Consider the following 20,137-nt stretch of genomic DNA (forward strand, 5'->3'; position numbering starts at 1 on the left):
AGTACAGTTAACTTCAAAACAAGTAATTTATTTGATCTTTAACAAGTCTGATATAGTAAAAAGTGGGGTCACTCTCAAAAGTACACTCTGGTTGGGCTTCCCTGGTGGTGCAGTGGTTAAGAATCCACCTGCCAATGCAGGGGACATGGGTTCAAGCCCTGGTCCAGGAAGATCCCACATACTGTGGAGTAACTAAGCCCATGCGCCACAACTACTGAAGCCTGTGTGCCTAGAGCCCGTGCTCCACAACAAGAGAAGCCACTGCAATGAGAAGCCCGTGCACCGTAACAAAGAGTAGCCCCCGCTCACCGCAACTAGAGAAAGCCCGTGCGCAGCAACGAAGACCCAATGCGGCCAAAAAACTAAAATTAAACTAAAAAGTTTTTTAAAAAAATTTTTAAAAAAAAGTGTACTCTGGTTGATGCTTCTTCTGCTTTCGCTGTTTGATCCATTCCCCTTTCCTATATTATTAAGTGCATGTAAATAAGGTCATGGGCAGTAAACTGTTAGACTCTCTTTTCGAGAATTTCTTTTGAATCCAGATTTGTGTGGAAGATGTCTGTGGCCTGGGAATTGGATGATGTGATGTGGCTCAGAATTGGTTTGTGATAGAAAACAGAGTTACATTTATTTATCTGATCCGTGAACCCTGTAAGATAAGTAGAAAGGTCTGCCGGAGATTGACTGACTTAGCATTTATGTAGCATTTTAAGGATTCCAAGGAAGTAGATTGGTTTCTTCCCACCACAGTTGTAATGTAGATTATTAATGTTTGTTTCATGGATAAGTGAGAAATGGAGATTAGGTATTTTTCTTATTAGAAATCTGTAAATCAAATTTTCTCTGGTATATGTACATTGATGTTGAGACTAGTAGATTGATAAAGCTATAGGAATATAATCTCTGGTTGATTCTGGCTTTTAATTGTTCTTTCAGAGTTAGTAATAAGTTGTTGACGGATTTGTTGGTTCTAGTTACCTAATCCAACACTGATGAGAGCTTTAGCACAAGCAGATTTTAATCTCTTCTTTTAGATTGTAAAAGAAGGGGGGGTGGGAGGGTGGTTATAAAGAGTAGTTCCTGTGACTTTGGTCGTTGAACTGACCACTTAGAATATTTGTCAAGTGGATGAATGGAGCATCAGTCCCAGGGAGCAGAGGGAAACCTCCTGAGGCCTGTTATATGGTCTGTTTAGTGTAACAGTGATCCCACCATCTGAGGCCTTAAAGTTATTTTTTGCTAAGTTTTCATGATCCTTCTGCGGTTCTAATGTGACTTCTTAACCTCCTTGGATGTGCTTCATTTATCCACCAGACTTGAAAAACCTGGTGCTGCTGCTGGAGCCCAAGAAGTTGACTGATTACCAGGGCCTGGAATTTGGGAGTTGAAAAGAAGGTACCAGATACTCTCAGGAACCTGCTCACAAAGCCCATTGAGTCCGACACTAAAACATTTGTAATTTGACCTTCATGTGCCCTTTAGCGTGCTGTAAGTGCAGGACAAAGTTCCCCTTTACAATATGTGTGTGACAAAAACCAATAAATAAGTGGCACTGAGTGTTACACAACAATGGGTTTGTTATAAGTTGTCCTGGCCAAAGGGCCTCTGTGCCAAAGGCTGGCAGCAAAATGGCACAGGAAGGCAGCCAGCCTCTAGTCTTAACACACACTTGGCCCTTGTAATTGAAAGGTAAAGAAATCTGGGAAGCATTGTTTATCTTTTCCAGAGGAAGTGCTTTTCTCTCCTAGTGGCCAAAGGCCAGTTTAATACAGAGCCAGGCCCTTTGGGCTGAATAAGCCAAATATTGAGACAGCTTATTCACCCAGGACTTCCCAATATTTGTTTTAAAGTATGAGGAAAGGGAAGAATAAGAGACAACTGAGAATTTTAGCCTGCCTTTCATTTACTTTGTATTCTCTTACCTTTTTCTTGCTGACCTATGGTGTCAGTATTTCCTCTTGGAAATTTTTTTCACTATCTGCTTTCCTGACAGTATTTGGAACATAGCTGATCCTTAGTGTATCTTTGTCAAATGAATGAATGGAAGATCTTTAGTCAGAGGGAGCATGAGAAAATACTTGATACTTTCTAAAGTCAGAACTGTGGGTTTGTAAGTTATGTTTGTAGAGTCTGTGGCCAAGCCAAAAATGATTTCCCGTTTTGCTTCTTTTACTGTCTTCTCTACCATTGATAAACTGCTTGTCTTCATCTGTCATTTTGATAGGTCCAGGATAGTTCATTGTCAGTTCATAATGGACATGACTGAACTGCTTTCCTGTGAAGCCCTTGCCTCATACTCCCTCTTGTATCATTGTTGACTTCATCTTCCTGTCCTTTTCAGTCACGCAACACACTTGGCATAGTTTTTGATGGTTCCCTTTCTTTCTCACAGTCTCAAGTTGTCTTTTTTTTTATAACCCCTTTCGAGGCTTTTGTTGTTTGGGGGTTTTTTGTTTTGTTTTGTTTTTTGGTATGGCTGTTTTGATTTCATAATTCAGCAGAGATTCTTGTTTACTTATGGTGGACCAGGCATAGTATTGGCTGACAGGTCTGAATGACAAGTGACACACTTAACACCTTGAATAGAACAGAGATTCAAAGAATTCTGGTTACATTCAGTTAATTAAAAAAATTTTTTTTTTATTTTAATGGCAGTCATAGTTGGAGAGAATACCTGTGAGAGGCATGATGTAGAGCAGACTGAGCAAACTTTTTCTGTAAGGGATCGGATATTAAATAGTTTAGGCCTTGCAGGCCATAAGGTCTCTGTTTCAAACATTTAACTTTGTCTTTGTAGCACATAAGGAGCCTTAGACAATATGTAAACAAATGAATGTAACTGTGTTCCAGTAAAACTTTATTTACAGAAGCAGGCAGTGTTTTGGGCTGGATTTGGCCCCAGGGCTATGATGTAGAGTATACACTTAGGGTGAAGTTAATCAGTGGTAGTCCATATGGATTCATGTTTGGAATAACCTTGATTACTTTTTAATTTGGGAGGCTGTCTTCTTAGATCTGATTAGATTACATTTTTAAAACAGTCTGGTTAAAGAAGCCTATAAGGGAAATAGAGGAAGTGTTATGTCTGCCATTCTCTTGTTCACTTATAATTGCATTATTAGTATTATCTTTAATACATAGCTGCTTTTTTTTTTTTTTTGGTTGTACTGCACAGCATGTGGGATCTTAGTTTTCCAACCAGGGATTGAACCCGCACCCCCTGCATTAGAAGCATGGAGTCTTAACCACTGGGCCGCCAGGAAGTCCCAATACATAGCTTTTTTATAGGAATCCTTTAAAGCCACTTACTCATTTTTGTATGCTTTTTTTTTTTTTTTTTTTTTTTTTTTTTTTGCGGTACGCGGGCCTCTCCCTGCTGCGGCCTCTCCCGCCGCAGAGCACAGGCCCCGGACCAGCGGCCATGGCCCACGGGCACAGCCGCTCTGCAGCATGTGGGATCCTCCCGGACCGGGGCACGAACCCGCGTCCCCGGCATCGGCAGGCGAACTCTCAACCACTGCGCCACCAGGGAAGCCCTCATTTTTGTATGCTTTAGTAGTTAAAAATGTATATAGTTGCTCAATGTGAATGTACTTAATGTCATCGAACGGTACACTTAAAAATGGTTTAAATGGTAAATTTATGTTATGTATATTTTAACCACAATTTAAAAATTCTGATGTAAATCCACTTGCATGGGCACACTTCTTGTTATGGAACCTCATTCATTCCTCAGATAGTTCGAATACTGGCAGTGATTGGGTGGCATGAAACCTCATAAGGGTGCCAATTTCCATCTGTACATTAAGTTCATAAGGCTTAATTTCTTCCTGTTTTTAGTTAAAAGAAAGTAAATAAAATATTCAGTATCTTCTCCCTGCATCCCAGTGGATCATCCTTTGCACTCCTGGGTATGCACACAACCACTGGAGAGAGACCCCTGGGCCAGAGACCTATTTCCTAATAATCTTGATTTAATATTTTTTATTTTTTAAAATATATTTATTTATTTGGCTGTGTTGGGTCTTCATTGCTGTGTGTTGGCTTTCTCTAGTTGGGGCAAGCGGGGGCTACCCTTCATTGCGATGCATAGGCTTCTCATTGCGGTGGCTTCTCTTGTTGTGGAGCATGGGCTCTAGGTGCATGGGCTTCATTAGTTGTGGTACATGGGCTCTAGAGCGCAGGCTCAGTAGTTGTGACGTACGGGCTTAGTTGCTTCGCGGTATGTGGGATCTTCCCAGACCAGGGCTTGAACCTGTGTCCCCTGCTTTGGCAGGTGGATCCTTAACCACTGCGCCACCAGGGAAGTCCCTATTGATTTAATATTGAGGCAGTACATTGATAATCCTGCAAACTGGACTTTTTTCTCTAGTTCTTCCCTCGCCTACATACATTGCTAATGGTGTTATCCTGACCTTGTATTTTCATTCTTGCTCTCGCATTCCTAATCCAGCTCTGTTTCCCATCCATATTTCTGTAGCACTTTATATAAACTTCTATTATAATTCTCATTATATTGTATTTTAGTTATTTGCTTATATATCTCTCCTCCTTCCTTTTTGGGTAGCATGTCTTGGTTATGTACTGTATTCCTGGTACCTGGCTATGGCACACAGCATGGTCTCACTAAATGTTTTTATCAAATTATCGGAACTAGAACTTAACCCAGACTTTGACAAGCTTCTCAGTGGTTCGTAATCTCAGCTGTTTATGGTGACTCAGCCAGCTCTTCCTCCCCTTCATAATTTTGGTCAGCCTTAGGTTTTTTTCAGAGGCCTAAATCTCATCCTAACTGCCAGTATAGCCCTTTTCCATACCAATATTTGGCATTAGGAAGACTTAGACATGAGTTATATTTTGCACAGTATACATCTTTCAGAATAATTGTTGTAATTGATCTTGCTGATGTTGACTGATAACATTAAACAAATATTTATTGACTGACTGCTGTGTACTAGAAACCCTGCTGGGGGTACCACAGTGATCGTTTTACATACAAGGAAATTGAGAAGTTGGGTGATAGGTATAAGATTATACAGCCTGCAGATAGATCCTAGGTCTCGTGACTCACGCACGGTCCATTGGATAGAAGGGAGTTGCTGTGAGTAAAGTTAGAGCAGTATAGTTGGGATGATATGTGTGAGGGGGTTTGCTCATGATCATTCTAACCTCTTCTTGAGTATTTTCAATAACTGAGGAGCTTGTTCTCACAAAAGGAAGTACATTATGTTTATCCAGACTATGTTGGCAGTTCCATTTACCATACCAGTCACCTGGTCCATCCTTTCAGGATGATCAGATGGGGATCAAACTATTAACTCAGTTCAGGATTCTCTGGGAAGGGATGGTTTGGAGAATTCTGTGGGGTCTTCTGCCTTGGCTGCTAGAGGAGTAGTTGACTGATATGTGGTGGCCAAATAGAGTTTCAGAGACAGCGAGTGACTGACTGCTGTGGTGTTAATATGCATCTTGGTGTGCCCTCTACAGGATCAGGTCAGTATGGTCCTTGTCATCATTTGATGGTTCAGAAATTGCTTACCCAAAAGTGGTAAAATTTTGAGAAAAGAGATCACCTTAACCAAAAGATCTAAAAACAGGCCTGTAAATCAAAATATATCAACTTATAGTGGTAGATGTATATCTGGCTCAAGGTCTGGAATCTGTCTAAACCCAGGGATTCCCTCCTACTGGGGTCTAGCCTGAAACTGAGTTAAAAAATCAGAAGATTGCTTGCTTGGTAAGCATGGAATTCAGAGCCACTTGAGTGAGATCTTCCTATGAGCTTCAGGTTATGAGGATTTGGCCTTCTTTTACCCTGGGGGTATTTCTCTGTTAATTAACTGCTGGACATTCAGAATCAAACCACCCAGACCTGTGGGAGGAGACTGCTATATTCTTGCCCTTCCACTTTTTTGATATATTCAGTTGTCAAAAAAGCCTCGGTCATTACTAATTCCCTTATGAAGAGCAGAGCTTAAGATTTCCAGGAGTACTGCTTATTTCATATTCACTGTTAGTTGGGTAATATACAAAATCTATGATTCCATGAGATTTGTGGTAATTTTTTCTACTTTATGGGTTTAGGAATAGCTTTGCCTTATACCATTTTCACATTGATTCCTGTAACACTGTCCACAAAGGACTAATGTATTTTCCACTTATACTCAGCACTTTCTGTGGGCACACTGACTTTAGTCCCTGTTTTTTTCTCCAGGGTCGTCTAGTAGCAGGCACCCAAATCAGGCAACTCCAAAGAAAAGTGGCTTAAAGAACGGCCAGATGAAGAATAAAGATGACGAGTGCTTTGGGGATGATATTGAGGAGATCCCAGATACAGATTTTGATTTTGAAGGGAACCTGGCCCTTTTTGACAAAGCAGCTGTGTTTGAGGAGATTGATACTTATGAGAGGAGAAGTGGTACCCGTTCCCGGGGCATCCCAAGTGAGAGGCCTACTCGGTACCGCCATGATGAGAACATCCTGGAGTCAGAGCCCATCGTCTATCGTCGGATCACAGTGCCCCACAACATGGGCAAGGAGTTCTGCACAGGTAAGTTAACCCCACATCCCACTGGCTGCTCTTCCTTTTTTTTTTTTTTTTTTTTTTCACTTGAAACAGAATGACCCAGATTCTGAGTCAGAGTCTTGTAGTAGGAATTAACTCAAGGGGCATGGTGGTTGGCCCATTATATTGTCTTTTAGAGACTGTGGCCATCCTACCTACCACTAGGTTAGGGTGGAGGCTGATTTCTCTACATGTCCATTTATATCCTATACCTGGCAGGATCTGGTCTGCTGTTAAGTATGTTATGGTTAACAACTAAAGGCATAGAGGCTGACTATCTAGATTGACATAGTCAGCTCTATTTTCACTTTGGCTTCACTGTTACTGCCTGTAGATTTTACCAGAAGTTCAACTCCGTTTCACTGGTTGTTTGCTGGGGTAAGAAATAGAGCTGAGTAGTTGAAACCATTGGCTAAAATTAGGGTTTCAATAAATTACATTTGTTTACTACACTGTCCTCATCTCCTGCTAGCCCTGGTTATTGAGGGTTGGCTAGTCATAATGCTTATGTGACAGTGTAGTGCCTTGGTAATTAGGTAGGTCACTGTGTACGATAGCCTAATCTGTTAACTCAGTGATTTTTAATTTTGTGGTTTTGTTTTTTCTTTTAGCATTTGGATCTTTTCTTCAAACATGGCATTTGAGGCAGCTGTAGGACAGGTGGTCTACCTCATCCTTGTCTCTGTCCCTTCCCCCCAAACTTATTATTAACTGGGCTTCTTAGATTACAGATTGAAACTATTGTTGTTAAATGATCTTAGGAGCTATCAATTCCTTAGGAGGAATCAATCATTTTAATGAGTATAATAATCATCTGAAGTCTTGGAGTCTTGAATATAGGGAATATAAACCTTGAATGCTAGTAGCAGTTACAGGGAGATTTATGGAGACAGCTTAGTTACATATGGGGGAAAATCAGAGATATGGCATGGCATTTTTGTAAACATCAGTAGGGCTCTGTTGTATTTGGTTTTGCTGAGTGTAAAAGCTTCCATGTGAAAAAAAAGAAATAAACAGATTGTCAGGTTAAGAAAGACTACTAATTTCTGTCTTTCACTATCAGACTCTGGCAGGCACGCCTCTTTACTAAGGTAGTTTCCTTAAGTGACACTGACAGTGTGAGTTGCTGAACTCCTTTGATTTTTATCACCTATGTTAAGGCAAACAACCTAGCTCAGAATCAGGCTTAATTTAAATTGCCAGGTTTTAAGCTTTTCAAAGGCAGCTATCGTCCATCAGGTCTGGTCGTATACTCAGATCCTGCTGTCCATCCACTTTTTTTTTTTTTAACATCTTTATTGGAGTATAATAGCTTTACAGTGGTGTGTTAGTTTAACAAAGTGAATCAGCTATACATACACCGTCCATCCCCTTTTGACTGCTCTCCTTTTTACTGTCCTCAGTGGCAAAATAAGCTGCCTTTACAGGTCACTCTCTGGAAGCTGAGGTGGTTGGGTCGTGCCATATGTGATTTCCCTGAAATTCCTGAGCTTGGGGAGATTATAGCCTGCCTTGGAGTGAAGTGGCTAACAGAGGGAGAATAGCAGTAAGAATCAGGAAAGATTCTCAGATCTAAAAGAGCCTAAGAAAACATTTGCCAAAGTAGACAACAGGAGAGGTGGGATTTTTTTCTTCCTACATACCCTGTCTCCCCAGCTTAATGTTCGCATTTTGTATAATGACAGAAGTGAAAGTTCCCTCCTCTCATATTTTTCCAGAATTGCCATTAACAGACATACTACAAACCACATGTGCTAGGCATTGGCCAAGAACTCGGGTATGGCGGCTTGTGGTGTGTAGCAACCAGTTGCATTTCACTGAAGCATGGCAGTGAGGGTACAAGAGGCCCTATAGCCTCATGCCATCTGGTTTTCCTCTTTGTTCTCAGCAGTGATAAGGAGTGGAAATGAAGTCCTTTTGCCAAGCAGGATCTATGCTGGAAATAGAGCAAGCAAGCAGTTTTGTTGCTGAGCAGCTTCTGCAGGTGATTTTGTCTCTGCTCCAGCTCCAAGGCACAAGTCTCAAAGCAGGTTTTTACTCAATGTTATTCACGTAGTGCCTGGCTGGGGACACTTTTCCAGTTGGATTTACTATCCAAACGTTAGTATCGGAATGAGGCAAGCTATCTGGAATATGTGGGGAAACAAGCTAGGACAAAAAAAAATGTTAGTGTTAGGTTACTTGATCACCTAGTATAATTTTCTCATTTAACAGATTGAGGACATTGAGGTCCAGAGAGGTTAAAGCCTCTATAAACCTTATCGATCACATTTCCTTTCCTTTCTGAATACAGATATGTTAAAGAGAAAGAAGGATATAAGAAGGGAAGGGCAGTTTAATGGCAGTTAGACTACATAGTCTTTTCTCTTTAGTATTCCGTCAGGAATAGACCAGCTTAGATCTGCAGTTGTAGAGAGTGGTTTGGCTGGCTCCCCAATCTAGCCTTGTGACATTCATGTCCTAGAACCCCAAATACTTATTTTCTGCTAATTCCCAGAGTAGCAAAAGAACAACATGTTTACTACCCACTTGGCAATGGCTTGGGTTTCGGGATTCTGGCAGCTGCTGCTGGTGTCCTACACATTGACTGCATGCTGAGTGGTGTCAACAGTTTCTAAGCTGTTACTCTCTAATTGCTCATATTCCTCTCGCAATACTCTTTGCCAACTGTGTGCATAGCTGGGGGCAGTGTTATAAAAGGTCTATTGATTGGGAAAACACATTCAGGAAGCAGCTAAATTTAGCTCTTTGTTTAACCCAAATCTTTTCTCTCTGGAAGGCCCCTTTGGGTCCTTTAGCAGTGCTACTATCTCCAACAGATGGTCAGACATTCCTCCAGCTTGGACCTATGCTGCTAAATAATTGTATCCTATGGTTGCATACATGTTGGTTAAGTTTGCCTATAAAATGCTAGATGCATGTGAGCACTCTGTGTTCAGAGGTGAGAGGTCCTCAAAGAACACTGGTTAGGAGAGTGGTAAGGCTTCAGAGAAGAATCTTTGCTCAACATACATAATATTCTAAAAGTAATTTTTAAGACAGTGTGGGCCAGTCGGAACACTGTGCTTACTACATGTAAGTCACTCTAAGACAGTCCTTGCATCCAGGTAATTAAGATGTACTAGGAAATGGAAAGATACCATATATGCCTGGAGTCCAGTGAGAGTGTGGATGTTAAATGCATTGGGTGTTGAGGGGCATGAGAGGTCCTGAAGGCTGGGCTGATCAGGGAAGGCTTCACAAAGGGAGCAGGACAGAAGCCTTGAAGCATGGGCAGGATTTCACCAGAGAGGAAGAGGAAGATACTTATGGGTAGGCTGGGCAGGTGCTGTGTAGTGTGATAAAGGGCTGTGTGGGAGATTGGCTAGTGGCTGGTTTGGCCAGGGCAGAGATTTTTGTGTGGGGGAATAGCAGGAATTAAAAATAGCTTTAGACCAGAGCACAGAGAGCCTGTGTGCTAATGCTGTCCTTTGTTTTATGGCCATCAGGAGCAACTGAAGGATTCTGAAAAAGACATGATCCAAAATCTCCTTTAGGAAGATTTGTTAGTCTTTAGGAATACTGGTCTTATGATAGAATTCAGGGTAGAATTTGAGGAGAGAGACCAGAGCAGGAAGATAAGTTAGACTGGTGACATAACTAATATGCCAGGGGTTTGGACCTCTGAATGGAAAGGAAGACAGAGATGTGAGAGAAGTGACAAAGGGGAATTTGATAGGATTTGATGATTGAAGACAGGTTGAAGAGGGTTGAGTGAACAACAGAATTCAAAGGCATTGAATCTGTGGGGTGTGAAGAATGGCAGCGAGTCCAGTTGTAGTTAGATTGCATGAGGTTTTAATGGGCCAAGGTTTTGTGATTTTCTTCTTGCATTGCTTTGTGGCTGAGCCCAGAGAAAGCAATTAGTAGAGTTGCCACACTGAGGGACTTACTAACTATTCAATATTAAAGGCTTCAATGAGGAGGCTTCTGTAGGGTCAGAGAATTGAGTTATGTAGCCACGTGGGGACTACTGAGCCTGTTTCCTTGTCTGTAAAGTGGGATAATATTTGGCAATTAAATGAGATCATGTGGAAAGCAGCTAGTGCAATGCCTGGCTTATAATTATTATTCAGTCAATATTTGACTTTAATGTGAAGTGCAAAGGCTGTCTCAGTAAAGTTACTTCAAAGCATCAACATTTATAAAATTTTTACTGTGTGCCAGGCACCGTTCTAGATGCTCTGGGTAAGTCATTGTCCATCACCTCGGGGGCCTTACATAGGGTAACCAGACAAATAATGGAAGTGTGTACAAGATTTAGAGGTGGCAGAAAAGGAAGGGTAAGTGCCTGGTTCAGGAGAAACAACATTATGATCACCGTCATAATAGTGCATGTTCATTGGGTATTTACTATGTGCTGGGCACCATTCTAAGTACTTCACATGCTTATCACAGTTAATTTTCATGGCATCTCTATGAGGTTGCATTGTTATCCCCTTTTTGTTATTATCCTCATTTTGTTGGAGTTAAGTGTTTCATTAAATCTTCCACCAGGAATGACTTTAAAGTGTCTAGAATTCTTCATTCCCTGGGTTCTAATAAATTCTTCTCAGGTTCATTTATTCAAGACCCCTTCATTTTAGGTAGAATTCTGATTTAATTTCTGCCATTTGTTTTCCACTGTGTAGCCTTCTTTTGTCTTCAAGTATATAGAAGCTGGATGGGAGGCAACAGGGTGCTATTGGTACAGGCACTGAATCTCCACAGTTGTCCCATCGGCTTGGCCTGAAGGATGTTCCTCAGCCTCCACCCTATGTGTCTGCTGAAGTTTGGGGAGTAGCAAGTGTATGAAGATGACCTGAAGTAGAGTCACTGCTTACTGTCTTGCAAAAGGATCAAGTCAGAGTTTGAGTGAGGCACTCTGGTTTGAGCTCCCTTAGTTCAGCACCACTTACCCATACTCATTTTTCTCAGTAAAAGCAGTTCTAGTTCTGTTCTGAAGGGGAGTAGCCAGTGAAGCCACAGCTGGTTTGTTTCTGCTGCTTCTGGCTTGCCTCTTTATTCTTCTCTTTGAGCTTCAGTAGCGATGTATCTTGCTCTCAGGACAAGCTCTGCTTTCACCATTCCAGGCTGTCAGTTGTTTTCCACAGCTGGCATTCCATTTCTGCCTCTGAACCCTGTCTGCCTTCCTCTACTTCTTGTCCCCAGAGTCCCTCAAGATGTGTCCTAATGCTTTCAAGATGAGCAGTGTTTTTTACCTCCTGAAGAACAGGTAATCAGGAAATCTGTTTTGGGTTTGTTTATGTGTTCAAAAGGAATTCAGAAAGAAAGAAATCTTTGAGCTTAGAAGTGGCCATTGAAGAATTTTACCCTGAGGATAGTGAAGACTGCCTTCAGTGGCTATCGTGCTCACGAGGAGGATCCTTCTCACGCGGAGACTCGAGTGTCTGCTACAGTGGAAATGGTCATGATCCCATTGCTTTTTCAAACCATTGACCCAACCCACATGGGTTCTTCCTTGATCTCCCTTCAACCCTCATTCCCCTTCCTGTGTTTACAGATTAGACCCTGTGCTACAGGGATGCCATTCCCAGGGAGGCACCTCTTTTACATTTCTTATCCTAAGAGAGCCACAGGGGAGACATGAGGAGGTAAATTCTAGAAGGTGTTCTGGACCAGAAAACCTACATTAACAATACCTGTGCTCCTGCACCAAGTGCCGCCACAGCTTTTCATTGAGCAGAGCTGATGAACCTGGTTTCTGAAATTGTGTCTCTGCAGGCAGACCTCCTTGACAGTGACTTGGTTGATTTTTGGGAACCTCAGGTTCTAGCAGATCCTCCAGTGCCAGGAGTGGAGGGAGTAGTAAGTTCTTTTAATGTGGAATCCTTCAGAGTTTCTGGGCTTGGATAATCAGGTGGACACTTGTCATCAGCCTGAAGGGCTTGGCTGTAGTCCTTGGCACTCAGGAGGTTTTAGAGCAGTACTGTTGAGACAGGTGTCTTGGCTTAGACTCTTCCCCCAGTAATGAACACTTGTGCTTCCTACAGTCCTACTGGAAAAGGTCTCATGGCAACTTGCTGCCAGAGTTTTTTAATTTAAGAATTTAAACTCAAACTAAGGGCTGGGGGATCTGGAGCCAGCACATTATGGCCTGACACCTGAGTTTTGTTGAAGGTACCAATTGGTCATTTTAGAAACTTGAGTTGGTCTCTGCAAATGTGATCTTTTTTGCTATTATGTGCCCTTTGCCGTTTCACAGCCACAGGCGTCTGGCCAGAGCAAGGAAGGGGTTTGATTTCAATGTATCCGTCATCCTCCTTAAATTCAACATATCAAAGCTAAGTCAGTCATTCACCCCCTCCCATATCTTTGACTCCTTAGCATTCCCATTTCTTTCAGTGGAATCACCATTTTTAAAGTGTCCAGCATGAAACTTTGTGGCCATCTTTGCCTCTTACTTCTCATAAAAATTCATGACTAGAGGGCTTCCCTGGTGGCTCAGTGGTTAAGAATCCGCCTGCCAATGTGGGGGGCACAGGTTTGAGCTCTGGTCCGGGAAGATCCCACATGCTGCGGAGCAACTAAACCCGTGCCCCACAACTACTGAGCCTGTGCTCTAGAGCCCGCGAGCCACAACTACTGAGCCCATGTGCCACAACTACTGAAGCCCACATACCTAGAGCCCGTGCTCCACAACAAGAGAAGCCACTGCAATGAGAAGCCTGCACACCGCAACAAAGAGTAGCCCCCGCTTGCCACAACTAGAGAAAGTCCATGTGCAGCAATGGAGACCCAACGCAGCCAAAAAAAAAAAAAAAATCATGACTAGAAAGAACCCTGGAGGCCATTTTTTTTCTAATTTAATAACACAGTGATTCCTTCTGACAAGGAGTTTTCCTTTATCCTCAGTATTCATTCTGACTCTGGATTCTCTCAGTGGTCCTTGAAATTGTCATGACCTTTTACTTTTTTTTAAAAAATTAATTAATTAATTTTATTTTTGGCTGCGTTGGGTCTTTGTTGCTGCGTGCAGTCTCCCTCTAGCTGAGGCGAGCGGGGGCCACTCCTCGTCGCGGTGCACGGGCCTCCCACCGCAGTGGCCTCCCCTGTTGCAGAGCACAGGCTCTAGGCACACAGGCTTCAGTAGTTGTGGCTTGTGGGCTCTAGAGCACAGGCTCAGTAGTTGTGGCGCACGGGCTTAGTTGGTCCGCGGCACATGGGATCCTCCCGGACCAGGACTCAAACCCATGTCCCCTGCATTGGCAGGAGGATTCTTAACTACTGCACCACCAGGGAAGCCCGACCTTGTACTTTTTTATGCTACACCACAGGTTCCCTTTGTCCCTTGAAATCAATTCTACATGGCCTTCTGCCCTCATTTTCTAGCCCTGTCAACTTCATCCTGTATAAAACAACTTGGCTTTTAATGCCTTCTGAAGTCTGGCCCTGCCCACTACTCTAAACTATCCTTCACGTCAGTCTCTGGACTCCAAGCAGGGTAGTTTTCATCTGCTCATGTCACACCCTTCCAGCCTCTGTAACTTTGTTCATGGTTCCTCCGCCACCTCCCTTTTCTATCATTGTGACTGTAATTCTGTCTGTCTTGCGAGGCATGGTTCAGATTGAGGATTTGACACTACCTGCAGCTCCTGGTTTGAAATTCCTATTTTACACTTGTGCTCAGGATAACAGTTTTTTTCCTCTGATATTTGCACATATATATTTTTTGTTTCCAGCTAGGCTGTAAGACTGGGAATGTGGTTTGTTTTCGTATTCTTTTTATTTATTGTTTCCTGCCATTCCCCCCCCACTGGCTTGACATATTATTACTCTGCAGACATTTGTTGATCACATTTGGAGGCACTTTACTCTTTTTTCTCTCCAACTTTTTATATTGAAAAAAAAATTCAAACTTTCAGAAAAGGTGCTAGAATAGTATAATGAACAACCATATGTCCTTCATTTAGATTCACCAGTTAACATTTTGCCACATTTACTTTATATAAATGCACACACACACCCCCCTGAACAATTTGAGATTTAGTTGCACTCATTACATTTCACCCCTAAATACTTCCGTATGTATTCAGTAGGATGTTGCTCTCTACAGGCACACTACAAGATTGCTCTCAGGAAATGTAAAATTCATACAAAAGTATTATCTAATTCCATATGCAGAGCTTTCCAGTTGTCCCAATCATGTCCTTTATAGTTGTTTTTTTTTTAACTCATTTATTTTTTGGCTGCGTTGGGTCTTCACTGCTGTGCGCAGGCTTTCTCTAGTTGCAGTGAGCGGGGGCTACTCTTCGTTGCGGTGCGCAGGCTTCTCATTGCAGTGGCTTCTCTTGTTGCAGAGCACGGGCTCTAGGTGCACGGGCTTCAGTAGTTGTGGCTCGCAGGCTCTTGAGCGCAGGCTCGGTAGTTGTGGCACACGGGCTTAGCTGCTCCGCAGCATGTGGGATCTTCCCGGACCAGGGCTTGAACCCATGTCCCCTGCATTGGCAGGTGGATTCTTAACCACTGCGCCACTAGGGAAGTCCCTATAGTTGTATTTTTAATCAGCCATTGCATATTACATATAGTTGTCAGATCTCTTTCATTTCCTTTAACCAGGACGGTTCCCACAACTTCTGGTGTCTTTTGTGATATTGACATTTGTGAAGAGTCTAGGCCAGTTGATTTGCAGAATAACCATTGGTTTTGATTTATTGATTGTTTCCTTTTGATGTGATTCGCGTTAAACCTTTTTTCCAGGATTTTGGTGGGACTCTGTCTCTCTTGGAGCATTACATCATACAGTACACAGCGTCACTTTGTCCCATCACTGAGGCTAGTTTGATCACTTGGTAAGGTGTTGTCCAACAGATTTCTTCCCTGTAAAGATACTTTTCCCCTTTGTAATTAGTGAGTAATCTTGTCAGGAAGTCCTTTACCTCTTGAGTCCAAAGCTTGTTCCAGTAGAGCTTTAACCTGAGGGAATGAGGTCCAGTGTGGATAGGAGGTTGTTCTAGTTGTTAATGAGGGAAGGAAGAAGTGGGGAAAGAGTCAGAAACATCTTACCCACACTTGCCTTTGGTTACAGCTGGACTCTTAGCCAGCTGCAGAGAGGAATGCCCTGAGGCTGTTATACAGGTTTCCTTCACATTCATTCTTTAATTCAACACATATTTATGTAGCCCCTCCACTAGGCATTGTGCGCTGAAGGCACAGTGGAGAGGAAGGAGATACAGCAGTGAACCAGACAGACACAGTTACTGCCCTCAGGGAGCTTACAGTTCAGCAAAGTAGATAGTCCAAAAGGAAAAAAGAGTTATTTACAAATTGTATTAAGTACAGTGAAGCAGGTAAGCAGCATGCTGAGACTGAGGGATATTTAAACTGAGACCTGAAGAATGAGGAACCTGCCATGTGTGGTGTCAGGGAGCATTGGAAGAGAGAAGAGAGTGCCGGAAGAGGGGAAGCATGTGAGGCTGGGAGGAACCTGGAGTACTGAGGAACCAGAGGCAGCCCCGATGCCCAGAGCGTGGTGCAGGTTGAGGCCCGAGGTAAAGGGGCTGAAGTACACAGGGGCCAGATCACGGGATGCCTTGTGGACCCCAGTAAAGAGTACTAGGGGTATTTAGGTTTCTCGTAATAAATCCTTCTTTCAGAGGTACTCTTGACACCAAATTGCGTTTTGTGGCAACCTTAATATAAATCTACAGGGGCTGTCTGTACGTTGGGTCTAAAGGTATGAGTTTACCAGTTGTTTTATACTCCAAAAAAGAACTCGTCTGATATCGCCACCCAGTTGTGTGACCACCACAGAATGGAATCAGAATTCATAGTCCTGGAGAAATCCCCATGCGCAGTAATGGGCTGTGCTCCTCATAAAGATCCACCTTCCAACGGAAACATGATTGGGCTTGGCCCACGTTCAGGCTTTGGTGATGTTATTGTCCGCAGTTTACACGCTATGTTCTTGGTTCCCTTCCTTTGGAGTTTATTTTATTCCCTCTGCCTGTTTCTGATAAGCCAGTCTGACTGGTTGGACTCCGTGTGTAAATGTTGAAAAGGAACATTTTGTGGTGCTAGCATGTTCCTGTCAGAGATACAGAGTAGAATACAGTGAAGTCCTAGACCCTGCGACCGGCAGACTAAGCAGAAAGGATTCCTGGCCATATCTTTCCCTAGGCTACCAAACATGCCAGTTCATCAACAGGACCCCTTCCCTGCAGCACAAGTCAGTGAGATGTAATAGACACACAGTTTCCAGCTGCAGCATTCAGCCAGCCAGAGTGGAGTAAACTCTCCGCCTGTGCCATGAGTTTTGTACCCCAAGACTGAGGAGAAAGGTAGCAGAAAACACTCAGCCTGCCCCCAGAGAGCCCTCAGAACCGGAGAGGGGGTCCTGTACACACAGCACAAGACCTAGTCCCAGAAAGAAAGTTTGATTAGTGGGGTGGCAGGCCCAAGACTCACTGCCCTGACCTGTTTCAAATTCACCAGGAAGGGAGTACGTAGGTGAAGAAATGCACGGACTTGAGGGAAAGCTCTCCCTTGCGTGACTCTGCAGGTGAAGAGGGTGTTTGAAGTAGGCAGGTGCATGACTTGTCTGACAGGTTTAGGGTTGTTAGTGGCTTAGGACTCCTGAGAATTCATTCAGCTTTTTCACACTGCTATCAGTGGTTCCTGATTAGTTCTGATAACATGTGCTTGTCTGGAGCAGGCCATAAGAAATGGCTCTTTTAATCAGCGGTTGACTTGCAAGGTCAGGGTCAGGCTACAGCCTCCAGCATCGGCATCCGGGATATCAATGACTGACATTTCACAAAGGGGGAGGGGAGAGGCAAAGCTCACTGTTCCTTGTCTGCCCCAGGCAGGAGTAGGACTCATACAGGTGGGAGGGGTCAATTAACCGACAGGATAGTGTGAATTTTGACATGGAGATGGTTTTTATTTTATTATTACATTAAGTTATTATTATTTTGCCTTCCCTTGAGAGGATACAGATGTGGGTGCTTTAAGTTCAGTCTTTATGCTTGGATTTCTGTTGTTAAAATGTACAGCCACAGCCGAATTCTGTGTGGTTTTAAGAATCCCTGTAGGAAGGATTGGATATGTGATAGAAAGAACCTCAAGAAATTTCTCCCGAAAGGATCAGTGAGGAAGAAAAGTTTTTCTGTACAGGGCTCTGGAACCAACAGGATGATGACACACTTTCTGAAAACTTCTGCCTTAGAGCCACACTAGAAATAGCAGTAGGTTTGCATCATTTATACGTTTGAGTACCTGATGAGAACTTGCCTCTATTGGTAAATAACTACAGCTGGGACAGTATAACTGAGGTGGGGGCTGAGGAGGTAAGAGGCTTATTTCCCTACTTTGAGGAGTTTACAGTCCAGTATAGATGAGGACACAGGATCTAAAAAGGCATGTGATCCAGCCAGACAAAACTAATTACACGCAATCCCACGATGACTTGCTGATTGGAATCTGTGTTTCTTGGTCTGCCAGTGAGGCCACATGGGGCTGTTTGGCAGAGGGTTTGCTCCCTTGGGGCCAGCCCAGTGACTCTAGCCTTTGTAAGACGGCATTAGCTGTCAAGGCAAAAGATCACAATTTTTGACTTTGCTGTTTCTTTCCTGTCCTGGTTTTCTGGGCCCTGAAACGGCACCTTGCTACTGATACGTATAATACTATGGACTCCTTCAAGTGTACCCAGCTGCTGCAGACTTTGACCTTGTAAAACCAGGTATCAGTACTTTCCATGGTGTACTTTCAATGACTGTGATTCTCCCTAACCTTTATAGAGTTCTGTTTGTTTATGGTGAGTAAAAGATTCTTCTGAGTAGCTTAAAGCAAGCCATAGGTTACTTTCCGTGTACTCTTTCCCTGTGGTAAGAGTATTGGGTTACAGTCACCCCAAATGGGGAGAAAATGACAAAATTATTTAAGAAAGCAAGTTCCTAGTTGAATTTCTTCAGCCAAAAGGAAGGGCTAAGTAGAGGACAGTAGGAGGAAGAAGATGTGGGGAGCAGATGGGATGAACAAATCATCCTGCCTTGAAATTGAACAGCAGGGACCAAGAGGGTCAGGAGGGTTAGCTAGTGTCTGTTCCACTCTGGGGAAGGATAAGGGGTCTGCTTGTGAGGAAAACCTCACTGCCAGGAATGGCATTTCCCCCACTTTGAGAAAAGCATGTTTTCTTCTAATGTGGTTGATAGATTGCAGCCTTTTCTTGATAGAACCAAATACATCTTCATGGATTTGGCCTTTGTGGTCTAAAGCTACACTTCTAAGAGAGTTTAAGTTCATCCCTGCTCTGTGGTAACCTGAACGGGTTGTTACTTAGTTCCCCACGCACTGCTTGAGTTCTGTGGAGAGCTGCATAGCATGCCTAAGTCCCAGATTAGGCAGATGGGCTGGAGAGGGTCAGTCTTAAAGTCTTGGCTTTCACAGATCAACTACACCCATTTGTGGAGCTGGTTTCCTGTAATCACTTGCCCTTTTTCCTCACCTCCTTTCAAACTGCAGACTCTGGCCTGGTTGTCCCAAGTATTTCCTATGAGCTGCATAAAAAGCTGTTGTCTGTGGCTGAGAAGCATGGCTTGACTCTGGAGCGGAGACTGGAGATGACAGGCGTGTGTGCCAGTCAGATGGCACTGACCCTACTCGGAGGACCCAACAGGTAAATGCCTCCAGACCGGTGGGGGCTGAGTGTGGGGTGATGCTGCTCTGCCTCAGCACCACCACAGTGCGTCACACACAGAGTTCATCAGACCGTGGCCGCTCCTCTAACGTGAGTACCTCTGTGAAGTCACTTTCCTGGATGCTACAAGGTTTTTGTTTGCCTCTCTCACCCTTGTCCTGGAAGTCCTCATTCTTCTCCCAGCAAACCACCCTTTGATCCTTCCTTCGTGGTAACAGCTGACTCTCAGACTCCTGCTGACTACCAGAGGCTTGCTTTCTAAGAACCTTCAGAGACCCAGCCTTTGGAACTCGCCATTCACTCAGAGGGCTGGGGTAAAAATCAATCCTGAGTTCCATACCTGAGAGCTTCTAGAACAACCCTGACAACTGGGTGTAAGAGCTAGACTTTGGTACCTTTCCACTTGCCCTTTTAGGCTGCTATATCAGGGGCAGTGCTTAGTTTTGTGGATGTTTACTGATACCATGTACCAGACCTTGTGCTAGGGCTAGGGATACAAAGAATAAGAAAATACTGCTCCTGTCCTCCAGTAGCCTAGTGAGGTCTCTAGAAAGTCCAGTGCTGTGGTAGAGGAAACAGAAGCCTCTCCAGGAAGCCACATTTCTACTCCAGGCTGGAGAAGCCACTCACCCTTCCTAGAGCAGTGACATCCAAACTGAGTCCTACAGAGCAAGGGGGAAAAGTAACAAGCGTGTGCCGAGGGCAGAAAGGATCAGGAGACCGTGGATCCATAAGTCATTTCGTGTGGCTGGAAAGTAGGGCTTTGGTACAGCTGAGAGGTAGGGAGCTGCTAAAGGGATTTCAGTAGTGCTGTAACACGGTTAGTCTTGTGTTTTAAAAAGGCGACTTTGGCCAAGTAGATTAATGGAGGAGGCAAGACTGGGGCCATGAGACCA

General features: G+C 43.5%; 1 protein-coding gene across 1 annotated transcript in view; it reads left to right on the forward strand.

The window, feature by feature from the left end:
* Positions 1 to 20,137, forward strand: part of EDC3 (enhancer of mRNA decapping 3) — a 51,116-nt gene that overhangs the window by 22,911 nt on the left and 8,068 nt on the right. Inside the window, exons 4-5 of the mRNA XM_060005624.1 lie at positions 6,215 to 6,550; positions 19,067 to 19,220. Coding sequence (XP_059861607.1) covers positions 6,215 to 6,550; positions 19,067 to 19,220 — 490 coding nt within the window. The remainder of the gene's footprint in view (positions 1 to 6,214; positions 6,551 to 19,066; positions 19,221 to 20,137) is intronic.

Source organism: Delphinus delphis, chromosome 2, assembly GCF_949987515.2.
Source record: "Delphinus delphis chromosome 2, mDelDel1.2, whole genome shotgun sequence".
In the NCBI taxonomy this organism is placed as follows: Eukaryota; Metazoa; Chordata; class Mammalia; order Artiodactyla; family Delphinidae; genus Delphinus; species Delphinus delphis.